This window comes from Penicillium manginii (genome assembly GCF_028828005.1).
Source record: "Penicillium manginii strain IBT 31320 chromosome Unknown utg000002l:1.0-5564898.0:1.0-5567710.0, whole genome shotgun sequence".
Classification (NCBI taxonomy): Eukaryota; Fungi; Ascomycota; class Eurotiomycetes; order Eurotiales; family Aspergillaceae; genus Penicillium; species Penicillium manginii.
In genome coordinates this window covers 4597778-4623906 of record NW_026643103.1, presented here as the reverse complement: position 1 = coordinate 4623906, position 26129 = coordinate 4597778, and the positions used below count along the sequence as shown (strand labels likewise).

Genomic DNA, 26129 nt, shown 5'->3' with positions numbered 1-26129 from the left:
TCCCTCATTGAGGTCGGCTCTCTGATTCAACATGTCAGAGCATCAAGAGGATGTTCGCGATCGGACTACCACCATGGTTGTTCAAGATAAGGACGAGGAGAATTATGCCTCGGCCATGGAGACCCTAAAAAGCGCCCAGAGAGCTACTGAAGATGAGCACTCCATGGGACTACGCGAAGGTATTCGGAAATACCCCAAAGCAGTCTTCTGGTCAATCTGGTTCTCCTCGGCGTTGATTATGGAAGGGTTCGACCACGCATTCGTCAGCGGATTCTTTGCCTTCCCTGCCTTCCAAGAGCGATATGGCACCTTACAGAGTGATGGATCTTACCAGGTTCCCGCAAACTTGCAGTCGGCTGTCAGCAATGGTGTAAATGCTGGAGAGATTGTTGGTCTGTTGATAAACGGCTTGCTTGCAGATTGGATTGGTTACCGATGGGTCATGATAGGATGTCTCATTCTCATGACAGCTTTCATATTCCTACAGTTCTTTGCAACAAGCATTTATATGTACCTCGGGGCCGAAATTCTACTGGGAGTTCCATGGGGTGTTTTTCAAACCCTCACAACGACATACGCCGCTGAGGTCTGCCCCAATGTCCTGCGGCCCTATCTCACGATGTTGGTGTCTCTTTGTTGGAGCATAGGCTACCTTCTTGGCACTGGTGTTCTCCGCGCATTCCTTTCGTCGCACGGCCAATGGGCCTATCGGATTCCGTTTGCATTGCAGTGGATATTGCCAATTCCTCTGGCCATCGGAATCTTCCTGGCCCCAGAGTCACCTTGGTGGCTCATTCGGAAGGGACGTACCCAAGAGGCAGGCAAGGTACTACATAAATTACGGTCTAAGGATAGCTCCGAAGATGAGATTGCGGACACTCTGGCAATGATGGAGCAAACGGTCAAAATTGAGAACGAAATGAAGACTACAAGCAGCTACTGGGATCTGTTCAAAGGCGTCAATCTACGTCGGACTGAGGTCACAGTTGGGACATACCTCATACAAGAGCTATGTGCACCACTCGTCGCTTACATTGTTTATTTCCTGGAGCAAGCAGGTCTTCCTGCTACATCGTCATTTGACTTTGGCATGGGTGAATATGCTCTAGCCATAGTAGGTGTGTTTATTGCTTGGTATCTAGTCCCAAAAGTGGGTCGACGTACCTTGGTTCTAAGTGGAACCGCTTTCATGGCCGCCACAACCTTTGTGATTGGATTTATGGGAATTCCCAGCATCAAAACTCATCCTAACATAGGGTATGGTATTGGTAGCATATTGTTGATTGAATACTTCGTCTTTTTCATCACCATCGGCCCGATCATCTACACGATTGTGACTGAGATTCCTTCCAATTATCTCCGCAACAAGAGCGTTGTTCTTGCCCGTGCTGTTTACAATGTCGCAGTTTTGGTTTATGGACAGCTTGTACCCCATATGATGCAAAAGGCGTCCTGGAATTGGGGTGCCAAATCCGGCTTCTTCTACGGATCTATCATGGGCCTTGGGTTGATCTGGGCGTATTTCCGACTTCCCGAAACGAAGAACCGAACATTTGCGGAAATGGACATTCTGTTCAAGAATGAAGTGAAGGCACGAGATTTCAGTAAGACGAAAGTGGATATTGCGAGTGAGACAGTGTCGCAAGATTGAAACATCTGGGTTTAATCTACTATATATAACATCGCTTATATTTTGTTCGGTTGCAACTTTATAACTTCAAGTTGAAGTAATAGTAGTGTGGGGGTTCAATTTATAGTAATTTCAGAGTACTAAGCACACTCATAACGTACCTAAATCGGTCAAAGTAGTTTCACACTCGTGTCAACTATACTTAGTCCCCATCCAGCAACTTTGTCTGTAGTGTCCATTGAGATATCACCTCATCTCCGCACGGCAGACTCTTCGGCACCCGGTAAGGGTACAAACGCTGGGCAAGCGGGGGTGGTGGATTCCTCGGGATGGGGTCCCTGAAGGTCCCTGGGGAAGGCTGTGGGGCGCCATCGATTGGCTCGCGGACATCCCGAGGTCGTCTCCTCCCTTCCCTCTCTTCTTCCCCCCCCCCCAAGTTGTTTCGGCTGACAATCCAGCTGGTATATCAACCCCAGTGCCCCCCCAATTGATCCTGGGAAAAGGCCAAAGAAATAGCAAGCTTCAAAATGACTTCCAACAAACGTGCTCGCTATGATGACGATGTGGTTCAGAATGGGGAGTTGACATCGGCCGCGGAAGGCTTCTTTGAAGCTCTTGGTATGACTGATGCCTGCCTCCCTTGGATTCTCTGGACTGACCGAATGCTTGAAAAGCCGAGGCTGGAGTCACCCACTGTTTCGTCAATCTGTACGTCTACTCAATTGGTTTATGAACTGAATATCTGCTGATCTGGCCTATCCACTAGAGGGAGCGATCACCCTGCCATGCTTGAGGCCATGATTAAAGCCAAGCAAGGTGCGGCATTATCAGGATGAATGAAGATTCACGAAACTAATAATCATTCAGAAAAATTGGCCAAATTTCCCAAAATAATCACTTGTCCCTCAGAATTAGTGGCCCTGTCAGCAGCACTTGGATACGCCCAGGTCACAGGCATCCCGGTATGAGCTCCATCATGACTGTTGAAGAGTCTTACTCATTTACTATAAGCAATGCGTGCTTGTTCACGTTGATTGCGGAACCTTAGCCTTAGGGCAGTCGGTCCATAATGCCTCGGTCGGCCGAGTCCCTGTCCTCTGTTTTGCTGGCCTGAGCCCCTTCACCCAACGCGGGGAACTTCTTGGCTCACGAACCGAGTATGAACCATTCGATCCAATTTTCACCCATGTCAATACTAACAATTGAATTCTCAAAGGTTTATCCATTGGTTACAAGATGTACCCGATCAAGCAGCAATCGTTCGGCAATATTGCAGGTACTCGGCAGAAATCAAGTCCGGGCGTAATATCAAAGAGATGGTGAACAGAGCATTGCAATTCACCTTGTCCGATCCCAAGGGCCCCGCCTATCTCATGGCAGCAAGAGAAGTCCTAGAAGAGGTAATAATATTTCTAGTTTTAACCAAACACGGCCGCTAACCCTCTGCAGAAAGTTGATAGAGAATTTCTTGAGGAAGAACTGCTCAGTCCTATCGTTGCCAGTGCATTGCCGGATTCAGGTAATGATCCCGTGATTGATATTCATAACTTCATCTGACTTTTGCTCGCTTATAAGAGGTCGAATTCATCGCAAAAACTCTCATGGATGCAAAGAAGCCTCTTGTGATCACGGGCTATTTGGGGCGAAACCACAACACACCTGCTCTCCTCGAGGCGCTTTGTGACAAGCTACCAATCAGCGTGGTTGAAATGGTTGGTTCTGATGTCTGTATTCGGAGCGACCATGAGGCATATCTTGGCGTGACAGTTACTACACATCCGGCAGTTTTAGAAGCCGATGTCATCTTGATCATGGACTGTGATGTTCCATGGATTCCAACTGCTGGAAAGCCAAAGAAAGGTTGGAATAAACACTTCAAGAAACCCAAAGACGATTCACTAACAGTATAGGAACCAAAATTATTCACCTTGATGTCGACCCCCTGAAGCAGCAGATGCCCTGTATGTATCCACCATGCCTTTTGGTTTCGCAAAGATTGAACTCTTTTAGTATTTTCCATTGGCGCCATCCGGAGACTCAAGGTCAGCGGCGAGCTTGCCCTGAAGCAGTTGAATGGCTTTATAGATAGCCAAATTCTCGACAACAAGCAATACTCCACAGAATTTGAGTCTCGCCGGGCACGCCATACAAAGTGGCGGGCAAACCTCAAATCTCTAGAATCACCGTCATCTGAGGGCATTGTCACAGTACCTTATCTGGCATCACGACTGCGGGAGCAACTCCCGCAAGACACGACTTTCGTCATGGAAGCCGTCACTAACGCAGGCCATTTGATTCACCATTTGAACTTGACCAAGGTAATTCAGTCAGTGCATACCTTGTGAGAATTATATTCTAATATCACCAATCAGCCAGGAAGCCTACTTGGCAGTGGCGCAGGTGGATTAGGCTGGGGAGGTGGCGCCACTCTAGGCGCAAAGATGGCCAAGCCAAATTCTTTTGTCTGTGGAATGTGAGTACTAGTACATTGGCTCAAGGATATACGAGCACTGCTCTAACAGAATGTCAGAGTTGGTGATGGAACCTACCTTTTTTCGCAAATGGAGAGCGTGTATTGGATTGCTAGGCGTTACAATGTGCCATTTTTGCTTATTGTCCTGAACAATGGCGGATGGAATGCGCCGAAGGTCTCCGCTTTGCTAGTCCACGAAGATGGATTATCATCAAAGTCCAATAGGAAAGGTGACTAAAAACAGAGCGTTCATCATTTGAAGAAGAGCCGAAGCTGATAAGAAACAACGAAATAGATTTGAACATATCCTTTGAGCCTTCACCCGACTATCCAGGGATTGCCTCTGCCGCAGGAAATGCATGGGGCGCCACGGTCAAAACCCAGAATGATTTGGACCCTGCCATCCAGCAGGCAACAGAGATCGTGCAATCCGGAAAGTGTGCCGTTATTGAAGTTTCGTGAGTGTCTTATAAGTCTTGAATAAATCACCCAGAGAGTGATAAGCTAACTTTTTCAAGTGTACCATCTATTTGGAAAGAGACTTAGACAAATCGTGGGGGTAGTGGCCGAATATTTCGAAGGAATGATAAGTTTCACGGACATCACGACCCATACACGGCTTCTCGGGGCCTTAACAATCGAGAAGGAATGAACATCGGTGTGCAATATTAACTACTGTGTTTGGGGTGTCCAAAATGCCTATGCGCCAAGAAAAAGATCAACTCTAAGGATTCATGTTAGAAGCCGAGTCATAGAGACCAGGCTTCAAGTGGAACCTTATGCCGACATATCCAGAAAATCATCGGTGTCTAGTTACTATTGTCCATGGATACGACGAGATCTATAAAGTAGGGGCATGAATGTATTAGAATTGGTATTTTTGTACAGTATCACCTTCCATATAAGCATTTCGACGCCATCCCAATGCTACTTCCAATCAAGCCACATGAGCCATACATCCGCGAGGGTATTCAAACAATATAAAAGGGTAATTGGGTACAAGAATAGTAGAGAGAAAGGGAAAAGAGTAGGTGTTAGGAGGGTAGATGGTAAGGAGAGTGAGCTGTGGGGAGTTATGCGCGAGCACTTGGTCGCGGCTTCCATTGAGAACGGTAGAGACCCACTTGGGGTTGCTTGCCAGTGTGGGAAGAAGTGCGAGGGGAGTCGCAGAAATCTGGGTAGAGGCCTGACTCAACATCCATGAGAACAGCACGTTGAGGCTCCGCAGATGCCCAGCCTGACGTTTTAACTCGGCTCTTGATTGGGGAAGAACGTGAGGTGGTAGGTTTGAAATTAGATGCAGAGATTTGGGTTTTTTGTTTGATGATATCACGAAGTTCTGCGTCATCTTCCGTGATCTGAGCTTTGATGAGAGCTAAGTCGTTGGAGGCTTGAAGGGCGGACATGACTGACTCTCGTGGCGTGTATTTATACTGCTCTGGGTTTGGAGCAGACGTAGGGGTAATCGACGGATCGAGGAAAGCAGCTTCATCTTTGGACAGCAGCTGAGAGATATCCAGAGTTTCTCCATGGGGAATCTTGTTTGGATGTGAAGGTGTAATACAATCCATGTCAACCTCTTTCCGAAGCACATGATCAATGTCAACGGCAGAGAAGTAGGCACAGGACTGTGGAAGATCGTCAATACCAACTTGTTGCGAGAAAATGGCGCGCGTCCAGAGATTTGCAATCTGAAGGGCCATAGCTGCACGGTATTTATCCTCCTCCTTGACCATATATCGGATTTCATCGTGGACGGTGATGGCTAGACGCGCATCAATATTGAATCGACGGATCAAAAAGTCCATACCGACGATCAATAGATGCAAGTAATCAACGCCTGATGACTGAATTGCCCAATTGATTCGGGAAGTCATGAAGCTTCCCTTGTTGATGAATCGTCGCATAAGGGCTTCGGTGATACCAGCACCTAAGGCAGGGGTTCGAGGTCGTTCCTGGTCTGCGAATTCTTCGAGCTTGTTGAACACGAAAGATTCGGTGCCACCTCGCCAGAACGGAGTCTCACTTAGAATTCGCCGAGATGTGCGCGTTCCCTTGGTCTCCTTGTAAAGATTGGCCGCAGTTGCTTGCGTTTCCCTTTCGGTCAAAGATGGGTTGAATTGGCGAAGGAGAGTTGCAGCGAACTTCACACCGGCTCCATAGATTCGGCCGTAATTAAAAACTTTAGCGTCGTTTCGAGAAATCCCGAGAATAGATGCACTTCTTGAGTGCAGGTCTGTACCTTCGGCCTTGGAACCTTCCAAAGTCATGAAGCCGATCGCATTTCCACCATGCAGTTGGAAGGATGCATCTCCGACAAGACTAGCAATCCATAGCTCCTGGGAGTCGACGTCTGCGCCGACAAAAACATATCCCGGAGGTGCTTTAATCATCGCCTTCAATTCAGATCCGACCCGGTTGGACTTGGCATTGCTCGCCGTGAGCCATGTGTTTTCCACAGCACGGCGAGTTATGGTACCCATGGGGATGATTTGAGGCAATATGAACCCCACTCTGTGACTGGTATCTCCTCTTGAAGAGCCAGTGTTATGTACTTGGTCCTCGTAGACAACCATTTGACTCATGATGCGATCTCTAGCACTGATCCAGTAAGAGCAGGAAGCGTTCATATCCAAAGCTTCCTTTGCTAGCTCGAATTGAGATGAAAGAATTCCGCGCTCAAAGTACTGCATATACCCTTTACCAAGAGGATTGGTACATCTCGCTTGGGGACCGTCCTTGTGTGGAATTTTGTAATAGACGTTCTTGCGGTCCTCTCGAAGTTGAGCACTCTTATCCTCGGCAGCCATATCGCACCGGACAACTGGTTGATTTTCATATTGCTTCACCTGACTATGGGGAACTCGGAAGGTCCACCCATATTTGTCGGACCAAATGAGAGGATAGCCATCCCATGCCAGTTTCAACAGAACGGGGGCAATGCGAGTTCGAACCGTGAGATTAATATCCGCGTTACTTGAGGGAAAAAGATCTTTGTACCACTTGGGCATTCCCGGTTTTTTCTGGCGCGCGGCAGGGCGAGGAGGATCACCCTTTTTCTTTCCTTTCACCATTTTGATCTCCTGGCCGGACCAGTCCAGCTGGCCGAGCCAAGGGTCGTTATCGTAAACATCTGGTTGATCTTTGACTTTCAGAGCTTCGTTGCACAGTTCATTCAACTTTCGCTGCACATCATCAAGTCGTTTGTGGTAGGTTTCTTCGGCATTTTTTAAATATTCCTGCCAGGTCTGGTTGACAGGAAGAATGACCGAAGACAGATGCCGGAGGGCACCAAAACTGACGGGATGGGGGCATGTCTCTAGGAAGTTGGGGAAGACTTTGCGATAGACACGATGGGTGATAGCGACATCGGCAGCACAGTAATCAAGGAGTTCCTCCAATTTTGCTAGAAGGGATTCTCTATCAAGTTCACCGAAAAAGTCTCTCTGTGCCTTGTCGATGGTCACGTCACAATGGAACTTGGCCACATCCCGCAGGGAGTTGACTGAGCTCCTCCCCACCCACAATTCTTCTTCCTCTTCTCTCAACATGTTGTTTTCAAGCAATGAAGCGAGCTCGGCTGAATTATGCTCGCTTGCAATCTTGTCCCTCAGCGCTTTGTTCTTCTTATGTCGCATCCACGTCGGCCTTTGTTGGGAGCACATTCCGTTCACAGCAACATGGAGGGACATCGTATCTAGGAAGAAATTCTGTGTTTGCTTCATGTCATATTCCTCCAAAACGCGAGCGCGGTCATAGCCAATGTTGTGACCAACCACGATCCGGGGTTGAGATGGATCCCCGAGAGGAATCAGGTGCTCTTTTTTCGTCGATTCGCCAAGCAGCCATGGGGATATCCAAGCATACCATGCTGTAGGACTCGCAGCACAGGCCATGACAGCAAAAGGATGTTCCTTGTACATGACCTCCGTGTCAAATGTAATCATTGACTCATTTGGTGCATCCACCGGCTCCGAAGAGCCATCCGAGTTGTATTTGGTCCATCCGCTTCGGTTCGCCCATTTGCGCGGTTTGTCGGGACAATTCACGGAGACGAAGGATTTGGCGTAAGATAGATAGGGCTCCGACGCATCCATTCCAAGTTTATGAAAGTGTTCGTCCAGTGTCTGACCATGAAGTTTCGGTAAATCGAATGCGATCGGCTCGGCGCCTTTTTGCGATTTTCCCAGGAGGTCGTGTCTTGCGAGATGGTCCTTCGCCAACGCAACCAATTCCGGGTCCGGTATGCGACCTTTGTTGGGGAAAACCTGATGGTGCACATAATCACTCAGTTGTTGCACTCCGATCTCATTGAATCTAGGCGAGGCGGGGACTGGCCTAGGTTAGCATTTGCGATTTCATATCAACCAATGAGTAAAAATTGCAATAGGCCTACCCGATAAAGGTTGATTTCTTCGAGACTCCACATCCGGTAGGGTTGTATAGTGTCTTCCACATCCTGCCGTAGTTGGTTTCCATGGGCATCGAAGAAGGATAAATGCTGTACACAGCCGTGGCCGCGCCGAGTTCACAACACCCCTGGAATGAGGTGTGGCGGCGAATTTCCAAGATAACATCGTATGGGGATCGATATTTCGAGCATGTCAGGTCATAATGTAAGTGACTACAACCTTGGCAAGGTTGAGGTTGTTTTTGGTGATCAAGGACGTTGTCGCGAGATGATGCAGATTGCGACCAGTGGAATTTCCGTATCACTTCCTATCGCGGTATCTGAGGCGTCATGCCGGAACGGAGGAACCTTCCTGCCGATCCCGAGGGGGCTAAACCGATAAGGCTACCGCCTGCCTCTTTGGCTTATCGATAACCATTCATAGGGCTCCCCTCTTCTCAAAGACAGCCCCGGATCGCTATTTCAATGCTCGGGTCGGCGTCGCCTTCGTCTTCTTCCCCAAACCTCACGGCTGTGAGCCTTCTTTTCCATGGTTTTACATCACCTACTGCGTTTAAATCGACTTTTCTATGGTCCAGCACACCGGACTTCTTTTCTCGACCTCAGACGCCTCTCATAACCCAACACGCGCTTTCGTTGCCACAGCCCTCTCGAAAAGAGTGCACCTGATGATAAACAACCGCTCGCCCGTCTGAAGACATATTTTTGAAGGAAATTCCACCATGAGCCGGAGACTATCGGTAGTCGACTTGACATCCGCATCCGCATCCGCATCTACCCAACGCCAACTTTCATCCGATATAAACTCTGTCGACTCCTTCTCTGATCCCTTTGAGGAGCAGCCAGCTCCAAACTTAAATAATCATACGATTTTAAGGGGCACTAAACGAAGACGAAACGAGGAGGATCTCGGACATGCAGGGCCATCGTCTCATCGTCGAATAGATCCTCCACTAGAAGAGCCCATCGAGTCTATTGATCTGACCGAGGTTGAAAGCTCTTCCGAGATCGCTAAGACACTCTCCAGCCTAAGAGAGGACGCAGTCAAAGCCCAACAGCCGCATGGGGATGAAGCCCATAATGCACGTTCCATACTTGGATCATATAAATGCCCGATCTGCATGGATACACCGGAAGATGCAACCAGCACAGCTTGTGGTACGTTCATTGATTACAAGGCCGACAATGCTTTATATCTTGCAGAGCCAAAATACCCTTTCGTTCTATACTAATTATTATAGGCCATCTATTCTGCCATCGATGTATCCTTGAATGCCTGGCGACTGCGGATGCCAGAAATTCCGATTCAAATAAAAGTAAAGGCACATGTCCTGTGTGTCGAAAATCAATCACTAAAAACGATACGGCGGGACCTCGCCGGAGCCTTATCCCTTGCAACTGAAGTTGACAACCAAGAAGCGCAACATGGTACTGCCGACCGAGGCATGAATTGGGCTTTCATTTATTTATCTTTCAAAACATTGCGATATGGAGCATGATAATGGCGTTTAGTTTGTATTTGGAGGCCATTATCCCTAGTATTTTGAGGATCGACCAAGCTTTCTCTGAAAAAGAAATGAATTTATCCTTGTACACGTCTCGGAGCATCTGCAGCTAGTGTTTCGAGGTCCATTTGGAAGCAAGCCCATTTCCATTGTATACTCAAGCTAGGTATATTCTTAACTAGTTAATGAGAGAGCTAGTAAGGGCTGGTACATACTACTCAGTTTCCTACCTGGCTGTGAGAAAGTAGAATCGTGATCTCCTACTGTACCTCGTGGTAATACACATACAGTACCTTTTCTCAATAGGCAGGATAGGGTATTCAGATAGTAGCCAAAGGGGTTGTCTACTTAGTAGAGGCCGGTTTGTTCAGTGCCATCTTACTAGTAGTATTTAGTAATGATACTAGTATGCAATATCAAAGCCACGGGCAGAATAGGCATCCGATGGGGTTGATCCTGCTGACAGAACCCATCATACCAGCTATATCTACTACGTGATATACTTCTGACCAAAAAGTCTGCATTTATGAATTACTACAATATTTTGAATAGGACTGACCCCCTTGGTAATACACATACAGCACCTTTCATACAGTGGCACAGCAAAAGTCTGAGACCCCCCTTTTTACCGCTTTTACTACCGCCCACCAAATTAGGCACTAGCCCCTTATTCCACAACATGCCATAGGCTGGGATAGCGGTTTAGTGGAGCAGGACGATAAGGGGGTCTCAGACTTTTGCGGTGCCACTGTAAGTAGTGCCCGTTCCTACCCTACGTTTTTCTGCGCCGGGCGGTGATCTTTCTTTCTGCCACTCCGCATGACAAGTTGATCAACAAACACCGCGACATCGAATCGGACGACTACAGGATCGCAAAATGGCGGACTGAAGAACCTCTCGTGGTACTGGATATTGTTACCACAGAAATAACCCCCACACCCGCTTGCGATGGGGGAATTGTTGATCGAAAAGGCGCTTGGGCAGCTAACGTCGGACAAGCAGAAGGAGCGCACCGACGGTCTAGCAGGTATGTGATGTGGCTGTTGGAATGCATGGAGTTTACACAAAAGAGCTTATACTGATCGGAACACATATGAAAAAAGACCTCAAATATATATTACAGCAAAACAAGGGAAGCTCGAGACTGTAAGCCCTTCACTAAGACTCGCACTAATGCCCATTTCCCCGACCTGACATGCTGAACTTTCTCTAGCTCCGACCTCAATGACAAAGCCTGTCACAAGATCTTTGAGTCTTTATTTCGATTTATTGCCTCAGAGAGACCCGCTTTCAATCGAGCCCAACAATCAAATTCAAGTTCCAGAAGCCCCGCCGTCTCCCGCCTATCCACATGTGCCTCTGTCATTCGAACGGCTGTGGATGTCTTCCTGCGCAACCTAAGAACCAAAACGGTCCGCGCGATCATTGATCATATCACAGATACCATACCCGTGCCAGGAGAAGGCCTATGGGATGTTCTTAGCGTGGATTATACTAAATGCCTGACCTCATTAGTTCGCTACGCGCCTCACAATGAACACCTGGGCGATGCGGAATGGGAAAAGCTCATCGAATTTTGCCTAGCAGTCATCAACACCCAGGAGGGCGATGAAAGCCAGCTCAGTATCAGAGGTGATAATAGGTCCCCAGAAGACCTACTGGATGCCAACAACAGTCGTTCAACACCAGTCAGACTAACGACTCCCGCGCCTGCTGCTAGGAGAAAGTCTGCAAGCAATATCAATATCAATAGCATAGGTGAAGTGGTGGAATGTGTCCAGCTTCTGACAGTAAGCCCCAGTGCTCCTGTCCAGGCTGCTGCTGAGACTATCTTGCAAGCCCTGGTTGAATTTGTCAAAACTTCCCCCGCGATTGCAGGGAACATGCAACAATTGGCATTTACCAGCATCAATGCAGTGGCCCTGAAAATTTTATTTGACCAATCCGACCTCGTTAGATCATCTACTTTGGAGCTTATACCCGTGGTTCGACGCCTGTGGCCCACAAAACTCCCGAGACTAAGGGATGAGCTGTTGATCACGATGATGGTTTGGACGGTGGTTTTGTTTGATGAGGTTCAAGAAGATCCATCCGAGACAGTCACACGATCAATTGAAGACTTGGTTGATACTTTACATTCCGAGTACCTGAAGCGACCAGAGAAAGATCTGCTCCAGATTGACGATATTACCTTGGACAGTACACCAGTGAAAAGTAACCGTCCTATCTACGGACCGCGCCTCGGGAGTTCCCGATCGGAACACAACTGGACAGTTCTTTGGTCCATCGCAAATCTTTCAAAGCTTTCAGGAAAGTTACATATTCACACTCATGACAACGATGTTGCAGACGACAAGCCAAGCAAAAGACGACGTTTCAATTCTGAAGCCGATGACATTTTTCGGGATGCAGTATCGGCAACAGGCACACGGCGGGTTTGCGCACTGCAACTAGTTCCGCTCCTTGTGAATGAGCGGAGCATTGAGCAAAAAGAAGATCTAATCCAGCGGCTTGTCCCGAATATCCTCGACGACAACAGTGCTGTCTCTTCGTGGACTATGGTGGCGCTGGCCAGGTTAGTATGGCCGATATCCGAGATAGAGTTTCTGTCTAATACATTTTCAAAACAGTCTTGCCATTGGCTCCGACGCTCAACGACCAATATTGAAAAGCACGTGGGTACGCGTTATGGATCTTTCATCTCGTGTGATATCTTCATTTCCCACTTCGAGGGCCGCCTGCAATCTAATGGGCTTGATCCTCGAGGCAGACCTGTTGGAAAACTCTGTTGTTTCGGATTATATACGTTCAATGTTGATGTCTGCGAATTTACATGGGCCCTCTTCAATCTCAGACGCCTCGTTAAGCCTTTGGGTCTCCATAGCGCGGCGAAAAACACAATTGAATTTGGCGTCTGTGCAAAATGCGTCAAAGCAGATATGCAGCTGGCTGAGGGAAGTATGGACAATTGGTAAGATGCACAGTAGTTTCCCCTGATGATAATTCTTCTTTCTTATTTTGCCACTACAGGTACCGTTACAGATCGAGTTCAAACAGCGCAAATCTCAACTTTTGCGCGCCCACTCAACCTGCTCCACCTTTTCATGGCATGTACTGGGAGGCCATGTAACTTACCGCTTGACCCAGTGCTGGCACCAACGGGGCCTATAGCTGGGACGTGGCTCTTGTTCCACGAGAACAGGGAGCTTCTAGAATATCTCTTCAGTGTCGACATGGCTTTCCAGAATTCCAACCCTTGGGGTAGACAAGGTTCATGGGATCTGAGCCCTTCGCCTCGACAAGATGCCGATGACCTCGTAATACTAGAGCTCCTGAAATCAAAAGGCGAATTCTTTGTCCAGGCCTGGCAGACGATCACCGCGGATAAATCCGTTCATCTAACTACAGATATCTTACAAATCCTGACATCGTTTTGCACCACCACATCTCTTTTTCTGGCTTGCGTGCCCGATAGGCTTGAGTTCCAGAGCGAAGAAATTCTTCATAATTGCCAATTTCTCTGGAAATCCATATGCGATTCATGTGCAGTCTCTGGCCCAATGTCTACTATTCCATGTCTCGAAATCTTGTCATCGATTCTTCCGTCATCCCTACCCGCCGCGGACGATATCCGCTGGAAGGCTCTTTATCCACTGATGGTTCCGCTCTCTGACCTGCTTGAGAGCTTCCGTGACAGGAAGAAGATAGACCAATCCTTACCCATTGATTTTATGGATCTGGACGATCCCATGACAAGTCGAGAAAATGGAGCGTCCGCAGATCTAACCTTAATTCCTCAGAACCGACAATATGGCAGATTAATTACGGATACCTCTACATTTCAACGCCTCCTAACTATCCAAGTGTCGGTTCTTAGGAAGTTTCATGACAATAACAGTGGATTGGAGCTGTCGATTTTGGTCGAGTATCTGCTTGGTTTAGATGAGGCAGACCTTCTTTGCGCATCCCAGTTTTTATCTGATCTCTATCATGGTATGTCAGCAGCAAAAAGGGAAGAAATTCTGCAAGTCCTCGAGCATGTTGGAGAAAAATGCCTCCAGTCATATGAAATGGAACGCTGTGAGGCCTCTCATGGTATCTGTGTTCGCATGATGTCAGGCTTTGTATCATCTTGGGCAATCAATCAGAACGACACGCTCAATGAATCGGCCATGGATTTGTACGATTGGTTCATGCAGGTTCTACTGACCAAAAAACGAGCATCGCCAAGAGTTTACATCCTACTGCTGGAGCTTTTGCACGCCGTGCTCAATGCTTGTCCCTCATACGGTTCTGATCAGCTTCTTCCGTCACCGCGCACAAGCCTTTTCGAGATTTTGCAAGAAGGGGATATTGTTGTCAAATTCACCGCCGCAAGACTGACTCCAATCCTCTTCGAGCGATTCTCTTTCAAGGATCACGATGCCATGTTCGATGACGTGCTAGAAAGTTTGCCCAGAGATCCAGACTGGATTGAGGGCATTGCCCTTCGCCTTTTTGTCTTGTCTCGGCTGGCCTCAAAATGGCACACTTTGCTGCGAAGAAGTATATATCACATGTTTGAAACCCCAGCTCAGGTCCCTCTTTCTCTGGGATATGCCCGGAAATGTGTGAAATCCGTTTCGAATGCGCTTGGTCTAGGCAGCCCACAAGAACTATTTCGCCTCTTTGCCTCTCAAATTCTCTACACCTGGACAGAAACGCAAAGTGTCATGTCTATGCCGTTTAGTATGTTCGCATATGTGAGTCTCCAAGAAATGTTGGCAGATGTCAAGGAGGAGATCACTGGACAAATGATGATGCGAGCCAAGGAGTCTGAAACTCATGAGCTCGCGTCTTACCTGAATGAAGACCATCAGGAGCTCATCAGGAGTTCATTCTCCAAAGCAGAAGCTTACAGCATTGCTCGCGACATTAGCATACCCCCAGAACAAGGAAGTCAACCCAAAGGCGTCGAAGTTCTACTCCGAAAATTACTAGGCGCTGATGGGTTTCTGAAAGAGGTCGAGACTCACTTTCCCAATATCATCGTCACCTTCTTTAAATCCCTTGATCGCTATGATCAGATCGAGCGAGCTTTCTCAAAGCGGCCAAGCTTTCGTTATGCACTTGAAATTCAGACGTGCATTCTCCATAAATGTGCAACGGAGAGCACTTTGCCTCCCGGCCAACAACCCTCCTTTCGAGCCCGTTATCTCCTTGATGAACTAGACTTTCTCTGCAAACGCACGGGATTTGAGGTTGAGTCAATCTGGACGCCTACACTTGTTACCTTTGTCTGTCGATCTCTTCTGGAATCAATACACCCTGCCCTTGGCTCTCTTCACATGTGCTCTGTGATTCGAAAAATCAGAATTCTTGTTTCTCTATCGGGGCCAATAGTGCTCCAAGACTATCCTTTCGAAATGCTACTTCACTCCATTCGCCCACTTTTGGCGGAGATCCAGTGTTCCGAAGATGCACTGGGAATATTTTGGTATCTCCTTGAAGCTGGAAAGCCATATTTGACTGCGAACCCCGGCTTTACGGCTGGAATAATCCTTACCACGTTTGTGACCCTGCGAAAATTATTCTCCTTGAAGGTGGGAGATAATACAGAGGAACGCCAGTTCAAGGCGGCCTTAAAGAGCGCTCAAAGATTCCACGAATGGATGTGTGGGTTGGCGAAAGAGTACAGCTCGCCGGAATGGGAGCCCCATGCCCAGGAAACCTTCCCAAGGCTTTTAGCTTTGGCTAAAGACATATCGGCACCGGATGGCTCATCTAGCATGAAGAATGAAAAGAAGTTGGTTCTTGAGGTCCTTACAGATCGTCAGTCAGTACAGCCTCTCATGGGAGAAGCGATTGCGGATGCTGTTCTCTCCCTACTGTGTCCTGAATTCAATTGGTCGTTTAATGTCGGTGACGAACGTGCTGAAGATACATTAAATTCGACCTCTCAAGTTATTTCACTGTGGCATACTCTACACAAGTTTGATGGTGGAGCGGAGTACCGGCTCTGGGCCGCCTCGGTCATCGGACGCTCATTTGCGAAAACGGGGAAAGTTGACGACAACCTTTTACGAGAGCAGGATCTCGATGTTTTCGGAATCGTCGAGCTGAGTGACCAGTCAAATATCTTCTGCTACTCCAAAGCTCGAGTAATTCAAGCCCTGTGTCAGAAGTTACAAATCCAAGACAACAGAGAAGCCGGATTGATCGAACACACATTACAACTTATCTTGAGCAAGATCCCTGAATTCCCAGACCTCCAAGGCTGCGCCGAGGTTATTCCAGAATCGCTGATGAAAGCCCTCATCTGGAATCCTTACACCTGTCCCACAATACCCCTTTCGCCGTCGGAGCTAGAGAGATGCAACCAAACAGATATATCAGCTGCCGGGCTCACAGTCGCCGAGTGGGCCCGTACAGTTTCGCTCTTCCTTTCCAATGCCGCATTAGAAGATCCTGTAATTGGGCCATTGCGCAAGATTCTCAACGTTATTCCCGACCTAGCTGTTCAGATCTTACCATACATCATTCATGACGTGTTGCTGGCGGAAGGGGATGAAAAGGGCCCAATGAGACAAGTCATTTCAGATTCGTTCAAGCAAATCTTGAGCGATGTGCGCGAGGGAAACGTTTTGCATGCCCGACTCGTCATCACGTGTGTCTTGTATCTGCGCAATCAGCCAGTGCCAGACGAAGTCACGATCGTCCAGCGTGATAGATGGCTCGACATAAATTTCGGCGAAGCATCCTCCGCGGCACACTACTGTGGCCTACAGAAAACATCTCTCTTGTTCCTCGAGATCGAGGCATCCAGGGCCATTGGGGCTTCTCGGCGCGCTTCTGTTGCCAAATTCGAACCACCAGTTGGGTTGCTGCACAATGTCTTCAAACATATAGACGATCCAGATCTTTTTTACGGGATCCAGCAGAGCTCTTCACTGGATACAGTTATGGAGCGACTGGAGTACGAGAGCTCGGGTTTCAAGAATCTGCTTTTCCAGAGTGCTCATTATGACAGCGAAATTCAGATGCTGGGCCACGGGAATGCTTACGGAGTCCTTAAAGCCCTCAACTCCACTAATCTTCAGGGTATTGCCAATACGATGGTGACTTCCTCGGGAACTGCGAAGGACATGTCGATCTCTTTTGATAGCACCTTAAAGGCCGCAACGAACCTTCAGCAATGGGACATTCCTATCTCGCCCTTTGAATCATCGCCACAAAGCATGATATTCCGCGCATTTCAGAGCCTGAACACATCTTCTTCCTTGTCAGAGATCAATACTTCTATCGACAGCTCTCTTCTTGTGACTCTTGATGCTGTCATCGAGAATGGGCAATCGGCCATGCAACTACGATCTGCGATGCGTAGCCTGGGAGTTCTGACAGAGATGAGTGATCTCCTCCGGTCGTCATCTTCCAATGACATGCGGAATAAATGGAATGAGATCATCGGTCGGAGCAGCTGGCTAAGTACTGAAAGCTACCATGAAGTTGGAGAGATTTTGAGCTGGCACGAGGGCCTTTGTTCCTCGATAAGAAAGAACGATGCCTTGCAATCGTGTTTGAATTTGACCCTGGGAGACTCGCGTCTTCTTGAGGCCAAAGTCTTTCGCCAGTCGCTCGAAATTACAAGGAGTCATGGAATATCACAGGCCTCACTGAAAGCCGCGATCAGTCTTTCCAAGCTCTCTGAGCCCTGTGCCAAAATGGGAATCAACATTGATGGTGCAGCGCAATTTGATCTTGCAAATGTTTTGTGGGACCAGGGCGAAATGACAGCTTCGATCGGAATGCTACAGCAACTTAAGGGTCACAACGATCTACATAAGCAGGCAATCCCTCTTAGTCGTGCCGAGTTGCTCGTGACTTTGGGTCACCATGTCGCCGAGGCTCGACTGGAGAAACCAGAAGCAATTCTTCAGGATTACTTGTATCCGGCAGTTAAAGAGCTAAAAGACTCATCAGATGGGGAAGCAGCTGGACGAGTATATCACGGGTTCGCTGCATTCTGTGACCAACAGCTCCTCAACCCGGATGGCTTAGAAGACTTCAGGCGAGTGCAACAGCTTCGTGATCGCAAAGAGAAGGAGCTCCAGGGTCTTGAAGAGATGATGAAAACTTCCACGGGCCGCGAAAAGGAGTCTATGAAACACTTCCGAGCCAAAACAAAGCAATGGTTCGATCTCGATGATCGCGAATTTCAGCGTCTGTCACGAAGCCGAGAAGCGTTCTTACAGCAGTGTCTCGAAAACTACCTCCTTGCATTAAGGGAGAGTGATGCATACAACAACGATGCTTTACGATTTTGTGCGCTCTGGTTCGACAAGTCAGACAGCAAGATCGCGAACACTGCAGTCTCTCGCTATCTGAACGATGTCCCAAGCCGGAAATTCGCACCTCTCATGAATCAGTTATCTTCTCGACTGCTCGACGTGCGAGATGACTTCCAGACATTATTGACGGGGTTGGTCTTTCAGATTTGCGCTCAGCATCCATTCCACGGAATGTATCAAATCTTTGCTAGTAGTAAATCTAAGGGAGGCAAAGACCAATCCTCACACTCCCGTTTCCTCGCCGCCAACAAACTTGTGGATCGCTTGAAGAATGACAAGACCATCAGTCCAACCTGGATTGCTGTTCATAATATGAACATCACATACGTACGGTTTGCTGTTGATCGAATGGACAACAAATACAAAAGTGGAGCCAAGATTGCCTTGAAAAAGCTGCCTACAGGTGAGCGTCTTGGCCAAGACGTGACAACTTACAGGCTTCCTCCGCCCACCATGAAAATTAAACTTCGAGAGGACTGTAATTACAGCAATGTTCCTACAACGGCCAAGTTCCAGTCCGAGTTCACACTTGCGTCAGGTGTCAGTGCACCCAAGATTGTTACTGCGATCGCGAGTGATGGTGTCCGCTACAAGCAGCTGGTAAGTCATCCCCTAGACTCATAGGATTCTAAAGAGCCGGTGCACCACAAAATCTGCAACCCGTGCTAATTGATACACAGTACAAAGGAGGAAACGACGACCTTCGTCAGGATACGATCATGGAACAAGTCTTTGAGCAAGTCAGCAGCTTGCTCAAAGACCATCAGCCCACTCGGCAACGCAATCTCGGGATCAGAACCTACAAGGTTCTTCCTCTCACTCTCAATGCAGGAATCATTGAATTTGTTCCCAACACCATTCCTTTGAATGACTTTCTAATGCCTGCGCACCAGCGGTACTTTCCAAAGGATATGAAGCCCAACTCCTGCCGGAAGCATATTGCAGATGTGCAGACCAAATCATTCGAGCAACGCGTTAGAACATACCGTCAGGTTACAGAACACTTTCACCCTGTCATGAAATATTTCTTCATGGAGAGGTTCAATAACCCAGACGATTGGTTCAGCAAGCGAATTGCGTACACGAGGAGCACTGCTGCAATCTCGATTCTCGGTCATGTTCTTGGACTTGGCGACCGACATGGCCACAACATTTTGCTCGACGAGGAGACTGGAGAAGTGATTCATATCGATCTGGGTGTGGCTTTCGAACAAGGCCGTATCTTACCTGTCCCCGAAGTCGTGCCCTTCCGCTTGACTAGAGATTTGGTTGACGGATTCGGTATCACCAAGACCGAAGGAATCTTCAGAAGGTGTTGTGAATTCACGCTAGAGGCCCTCCGACAAGAGTCCTACAGTATTATGACAATTTTGGACGTTCTTCGTTATGATCCGCTCTACAGCTGGACCGTGTCGCCCCTACGAATGAAGAAAATGCAGGACAATCAAGAGGGTGGCGATGAGCCACCAGTACTTACCGGGACCACTGACAGAAGCTCGAGTCTGACAAATGAGCCGAGCGAGGCGGATCGAGCTTTAACCGTCGTTGCTAAGAAACTGAGCAAGACACTGAGTGTGACTGCTACGGTTAATGAGCTTATCCAACAGTCAACAGACGAGAAAAACCTCGCTGTTCTATACTGCGGTATGTTTCAAGTTTCCAAATCTCGAAGCTCAATCTTAACTAACTTGGCTTACAGGATGGGCGGCTTATGCTTAGTACTTTTTTCTAATATTAAATCCATTCTGAGGATCTTTCTTTCTTCTTATTGAATGTATATATGTATTAGCACGAGCCCATTATTCTACTTTCTCACCGCCAGGTAGGTAACTGAGTATATATTATCTTAGTAACCAATGATATGTGACCTTAGAGCCAGAATAGATAGGCATCCAATGGTCCTCCTAGCAGAAGCCATAGTACCAGCTCTATCTACTACTTTATAGACCACCTTCTGGCCAAAAAGTGTGTATGTATGAATTACTACAATACCAGTATTTTGATTGGGACTGACGGTAATACGCATACAGAGCCTTTCCTAAATAGGCAGGATAGGGTGTTCACATAACTAAAGGGGGTGTCCACTTAGTAGCGTAGTAGTAAAAGTTTCCCATTTTTTTTGATCAGGCTGAGATTTATCATATACTTATTCACATTGAACTCATTGGTCTAGTATATCATATCACAGACAGTCATACATTCTCTGTAATAGTCAGCATGAAGTAACTCATTTGAGGAGTGTCATTTGAACCAGTAGAAAGTTGCTTGCTTACTCACCGCCCGGAATTTTGGTAACAACAATTGCTGAGCTCTCCGAGCTGCCTTTTCCACCTCCTTCACCCCGCGCCGCTATGGCAGAGCTTCACGATAACCTGGCAGGTCTGCGTGGCCTTTACCAGGATCTTTCGGCCGTCTCGGAATCCTCCTTGACGAATATCGAGCGGCTGTGTTTTGAATTGGAGACCCATATCGAAGACTTCCGAAAACTCCTAGACAAACCCGCCAAAAACAATGCCAGTCGCCAAAAGGTTCTGACTGGTGAGTACCATCCGCTTCCTGTATCACTCTTATGCTGTAGCAGTCGCGCTAACGGTTTGCTGGGAAATACAGGGAAAATCACCGTTGCCGATGTCGAGTATTCGATCAATGGAGACTTCCAGCAAGGCGCGCTCTTGTTGGCCGATGCCCTGGACTTGGACGAACTGGAGGCTGCAGTACTGTTCCTAGCCGCTCAGGAAGATTCACAGCGCCTCGATCGACCCCCTCTCATTGCTGCAATTATGCGATTCCACGAGCGTCGACACTACATCTTAGAATGTTTACGCCTTGTCCTCCGCGAATCCTTCGAGGTGGAACACGAGTCAACCCACATAATGATGCAAGAAACCGTTTCCTTCGTGCTCGATATCAAAAACGGGGCCCCTATGCACAATGCGTCACTGTTTGCAAGGAAAGCCATGGATTCCTTGGGAAGCATTGAGAAATGGCTGTCACTGCTTGGGGACCAGCTCCAGAAGGCATCGATCGTCGGCCAAGAGGGGGATGCAGACGTAATGGAAGCCATTGAATACCAACGGCGCAGTCTGCAACAACAGCACGAGTCACTGAGCGCAATTCTCTTCTACCTCTTCAAATCCACCTACCTGAGCCCCGAAGATCTTCGCATTCTTGTCAATATTCTGAAGAAGATAGACCGTTTCGACGGACTCCTTATCCATTACATGCCTGTCGCAATCGAGTCATTTGCGCGGTATGGGACACCGGGGAATACTAATGTGTCTCGCGAGCAAGCGCGCAGCTTACATGCGGCCATTACTACGGCCAAAGATGGCCAGGCGTGGAAACTACCGAACTTCCATGCCGCTATCATTTCCCTATGGCTTGCAGTGTATAGTGGGTGGTACTATGACGATGGTCCAACTTCCCAATCAACAGGTGTCGATATCGAAGCGGAATCGAAAGGATGGCAGAAACAATTCATCACCAGTCTTGACGAAGGCGCCCTCGACTTCATGCTCGCGATTTGCTCCAATGTCAACAGTGAAGAATGGGCCGATCCAGCGCGCAGTGAGCTGGTAGCACTGCTTCTTAGGGAAAGCGACATCCCCCTCCCTGAATCTGATCGTTGCAGCGGCTTCATGAAGGAACTTCTGATGGAGAATTTCCAAGGTTTTGTCGAATCATGCATTGCAAACATGCCTGATGCAATCCGCAAACTTAAGACAGAGGAGGATAGCCAGCGCTTAGACCAGCTTACTGCCTTGAGGGATGGTCTGACATCCAGCCTTCATCGTGGGCTGGTAGAAGCTCGAACACATTTGGAGTCTCTGCTGATGATCATCTCTTTCGCTTTCGAAAACCGAGAAGAAGCCGCCCAGGAGTTTTGGAGTGACCCTGATAGTAATCTTTACGGTTTCCTTCAATGGGCGTCCAAGCGCCAGACGGTTCCTCGCGTCAGCGCCTTCTGTGAGATGCTTTGCTCTATCTCCGGCGGTGACGAGAACGCATTAGCTGCACATAGATTTCTTTCCGAAGAAGACAAGTTCATGGGCTCTAAGTTGAAACGGTCATCGAGCATGAACTGGACACAAATGTTCGCCGAACTCAATCTATATGCCACCCGCGTCAACGAAAAGCCTTCTAGTGGTGGCAACACCCAACAGGGCCAGCTTCGCTCTCGCAAGCCAGATCCAGTCGATATGAGCGAGCCTGAAAGCCCGGTTATGCTTACCTGCTACCTTCGCCTCATGGGGCACTTGTGCAAGAACAGTGCAGCTGTCAGAGACTGGATGCTACAGAATCAAACATTCAAGGTCATTGAAACCCTTCTACGTCTCTGTAGTGGCCCGATACCAACCCATTTGAGGGCAACCACTTTTGCCGCACTCACGGCGTTGATGGTTGATAAGACACCCGCTTATGGAGAATCAATGTGGATCTCTATCGACAACTGGTTGTCAGCTGGCTCCTTAGCTGCATCGGCCATTGGAAAAGTGCCCGCTGCCTCCGAAATTTCTGCTTTCAATCAGCAGCAATCCTTGCAGAAGATCGGTGAGAGCTTCGATCAAACTAATACATTTGTTATTCTGCTTAACTCCCTTGTTACGCCCGCCTCTACTATCGAAAAATCTCTAGCAGTGTCCTTCACCGACAATCTCGGATCAACATATCGCATGGCTGGAATCGAACCATATGTCGACTTCGTTCTCGGACATGCTCTGACTCGGAAGCCCCAAGATCTCAATGAGTACCAGTCTCGGCTGCTGAACTATAATTGCTTGGAATTCATTGTGGTGAGCTTGAGATCGTTCAATGAGGAATTCGTCACCGTATTCAGTCAACCGAATTTCACCCCTCCTGGAACAACCACGGTCTCCGACTATGTTCGACTTCACCCATTTTCCCGCGTTATGGAATGGCTTTTTAATGAGGATGTACTCAAAGTCTTGTTCGCTTCCAGCCAGCAGGATGTTTCTGAGATTGCACGTGCATCTTCTGACTCTGTCTTGGCTTTGACTCTCCTCCGCAGTGTTGAAGTCATGAATCTGGTCGTCGATCTTCAATCCACTTATTTCAATATCGTCAGACCTTTACTCCGATCTCATCCTACAGCCAACCGAACCAGTGTTGCAAACTCGTCGCTAGCATCATTCGAGGATAGCGTGCTGAACAATTTGACCCTGGTCCCTGCTCTTTGTCTTTATTGCGGTACTGGGCACCAGCAACTGACGGTCACCTCAATGGCTTTGCTAGAGAAACTCACAAGCTCCCGTAAGCTGAACAAAATGTCCTCCCCGGAACTTGCAAAGTGGCAATCGTCAAACAAAATCGTCGAGGTGCTGGCTAGCGAGGTTGATGTCGATAGCGTATCTCGCTCTCTTGTTTCTATGATGGACCCCGATTCAAGAGAACTGGAGTATGGCACTGAAGCTGCTGGTTATGTCATTCGTGAAAGTTTGCTGGCGCTCCTCAATAGTTGTCTGAGCATGATCACGGACCGACCCACTGTTGCCCATCTCCTTTTGGGTTTCAGTTGCATCAGTAATATCCTGGATGTGTCTGCAGATGGTTTGTTCGCAAATCGGATTTCCCTGCTACATTCCATCATTGGGTTCCTTCAGACTTATCCGGACACGCTCGGGGATAGCATGATCTCATGGACTATCCACCTCAAACGCATGGCCTTTGAGGTCTTGAAACATCTGTGGTCTTCGAAACTTGCAAGCTTTTTTACTCTGGGTGAAATGCGAGCGCATGGGTTCTTGGCCAACATGTTCGCTGGTCAGCCTATCATCGGAATTAACACAGCCTGGAATGGCTACCCGATAGCTTCGGATCAATTTTGGCTCACGGACTCCACCTCAGCATTGGCAGAGTTCTTGCTTTATCGAAGCCATTTATTCGCATATGCTGCGACTGAGATTCGCTCAGCGGCCAAGATTGGATCACCAACACTGCAGACAGAGATCTTATCGACATTGCTAGGATCGTCGGTTCAGGAGGATGGTCAGCCGTTCTCCCATCCTTCGGTCTTTGACCTATTTGACTTTGCCGACTTGGATATCAACTGGAAGAGGGAGCTACCTCCGTTGCCCATGCTTGCCAAGGTTGTTGCCGAAATTTACTCTAAGCAGGAGGAGAACTCGCTGGTTCTCTGCAACGTCGCTGAACTAGAAGAGCTGATTTATGCTCATAAGTTGGACATCTTTGGAAATGGTCCACCTCGTCCTCATGAAGAGGAGCAATTCCAATTGGAGGCAGAGGATCTGAAGTTGTTTGTTCTTGCGACCAACCAAAGTCGTCAGATTCAACGCAACCACTACCTTGCCCTCCGCTCATGGACTGAACTTATCACCACGATCACCACATGTTCGATCATTGATGAAGCAAGCAGGCCGACATTTGTTCTGCATGCCATCCAATTGGTCCTTCCCAAGCTCGAGACCGCTATTGAGGGAGATTCGTCCGAGGCCGTTGAGCTTGCACGGCTAGCTGAGACACTGATCGGCAAGCTGACCTCCGACATTTCTGTTGATCCCGCCTCGCAGAGTGGAGACATCATTGACGAAAAACTACTCCAACTTTTCCAAGTTTCGGGCCGGGGAATCCTGGTGGCATCCGACAATGTGGGTTTGCGAGAGGTCCTGTACAGCATTTCGGCACAGTTTCTATCCCGTATCACATCATCCGATTCAGCCCATGATAACCTGAGGCGTCATACTCAGCGAGTTGTCAGGACTGCTGGTCCAAGTTTTGTCGAGACTATCTGTGACGACGCATACACTGGTCAGGAAAGTTCTCGGACTGCAGCTCTTCTCCTCTTGAATTGCCTCGGGGCTCTGGATAACAAGACAGATGGCGTCCTAGCCGAACTGGTCTCTCAATCGAACTACCTAAGCCTTTTCATGGATGCCATCAGGTCACTGCCAGTCGAGTTGCGGAATGCCCAAGCAGTTGGTAAGTCTAGCGTCCTAAATAATTGTTCGATTTCTTTTTTTTTTCTAATTTCTTGATCAGATACTCCTGCCCTGCTAGCATACTACGAATCATTACTAGCGCTTCTCCAGCAGCTTGCTCAGTCCAAGAACGGTGCTACATATGTTCTCAAGTCTGGCTTGTTTGATTCGGTTCGCGAATCACAACTCTTTGCCGCTGATCCCGATATTGGCATTGGTTAGTTCTATGTTCCTAGGTGAAACACGAGAATATTTTGCTAACTCTCACAGACATTGATAACTCCGATGCTCTCCAAAAGTACTATGACCTTCTTCTATCCGTCATCCGTGTTATCGTGTCAGCCACGTTCTCCCGAGGCGTCCACAATGAACAGATTAAAGAGCAGACCCGCGTATTCATTTCGGAGAACCGGTCGTGCATGGTCGGTATCTTCAAGCGATTTGCAAAGATTGGTGGCAGCGGCAACGCCGACCATCAAGAGACCCTCTGTGAATTGGTCAAATCTTTCATGGCACTCGTGACAGCCGCCGAATTTCTCGAGGTAAGATCCGTCTACAATCATCAATTATAAAACCTTTTAACTGACTTTGTTTTATTTTCAGTATGAGGAACAAGAGGTGCAACAACCCACTAGCTTCATGTCGTTCTCATGATACTGTCAAATGAGATCGGTTTGGTTCTTACCGTTGATGGAGCGGGGCACCCAGGAGGGCATGGCGTGTACCATATAGTATGGAGTGGGGGTTCCTTTCTGGTGGCTGAGCGATTTAGGAGTTACGATTCATAAATGCATTTTGACATAAAACTTTCGTATTCTTATACTCGC

General features: G+C 48.1%; 6 protein-coding genes across 6 annotated transcripts; 5 read left to right on the top strand and 1 right to left on the bottom strand.

Annotated features, from left to right (window-relative positions):
• Positions 1 to 31: 31 nt before the first annotated feature.
• On the top strand, positions 32 to 1651 carry N7533_003021 (putative MFS alpha-glucoside transporter; the record flags this gene model as incomplete). The annotated part of the gene is made up of 1 exon (XM_057099671.1): positions 32 to 1651. One exon carries the CDS (start codon positions 32 to 34, stop codon positions 1649 to 1651), a length of 1620 nt encoding a protein of 539 aa, XP_056964807.1.
• A 506-nt stretch (positions 1652 to 2157) lies between these two features.
• On the top strand, positions 2158 to 4649 carry N7533_003020 (uncharacterized protein; the record flags this gene model as incomplete). Its single annotated transcript, XM_057099670.1, has 14 exons — positions 2158 to 2248; positions 2305 to 2338; positions 2397 to 2446; positions 2498 to 2592; positions 2642 to 2787; positions 2847 to 3030; positions 3080 to 3149; positions 3206 to 3490; positions 3541 to 3591; positions 3641 to 3948; positions 4003 to 4103; positions 4161 to 4333; positions 4399 to 4561; positions 4622 to 4649. The coding sequence occupies 14 exons, from the start codon at positions 2158 to 2160 to the stop codon at positions 4647 to 4649; spliced, it is 1779 nt and encodes a 592-aa protein (XP_056964806.1).
• A 527-nt stretch (positions 4650 to 5176) lies between these two features.
• N7533_003019 (DNA-directed DNA polymerase gamma MIP1) lies at positions 5177 to 8588 on the bottom strand (the record flags this gene model as incomplete). The annotated part of the gene is made up of 2 exons (XM_057099669.1): positions 5177 to 8441; positions 8500 to 8588. 2 exons carry the CDS (start codon positions 8586 to 8588, stop codon positions 5177 to 5179), a joined length of 3354 nt encoding a protein of 1117 aa, XP_056964805.1.
• A 648-nt stretch (positions 8589 to 9236) lies between these two features.
• Positions 9237 to 9916, top strand: N7533_003018 (uncharacterized protein; the record flags this gene model as incomplete). Its single annotated transcript, XM_057099668.1, has 2 exons — positions 9237 to 9672; positions 9756 to 9916. The coding sequence occupies 2 exons, from the start codon at positions 9237 to 9239 to the stop codon at positions 9914 to 9916; spliced, it is 597 nt and encodes a 198-aa protein (XP_056964804.1).
• A 1051-nt stretch (positions 9917 to 10967) lies between these two features.
• Positions 10968 to 20065, top strand: atmA (DNA-binding protein kinase TEL1; the record flags this gene model as incomplete). The annotated part of the gene is made up of 7 exons (XM_057099667.1): positions 10968 to 11046; positions 11123 to 11165; positions 11233 to 12594; positions 12650 to 12990; positions 13167 to 18946; positions 19027 to 19990; positions 20046 to 20065. The coding sequence occupies 7 exons, from the start codon at positions 10968 to 10970 to the stop codon at positions 20063 to 20065; spliced, it is 8589 nt and encodes a 2862-aa protein (XP_056964803.1).
• A 632-nt stretch (positions 20066 to 20697) lies between these two features.
• On the top strand, positions 20698 to 25956 carry N7533_003016 (nuclear pore complex Nup192/Nup205 family protein; the record flags this gene model as incomplete). The annotated part of the gene is made up of 5 exons (XM_057099666.1): positions 20698 to 20884; positions 20957 to 25303; positions 25364 to 25519; positions 25573 to 25844; positions 25906 to 25956. 5 exons carry the CDS (start codon positions 20698 to 20700, stop codon positions 25954 to 25956), a joined length of 5013 nt encoding a protein of 1670 aa, XP_056964802.1.
• Positions 25957 to 26129: the final 173 nt, after the last annotated feature.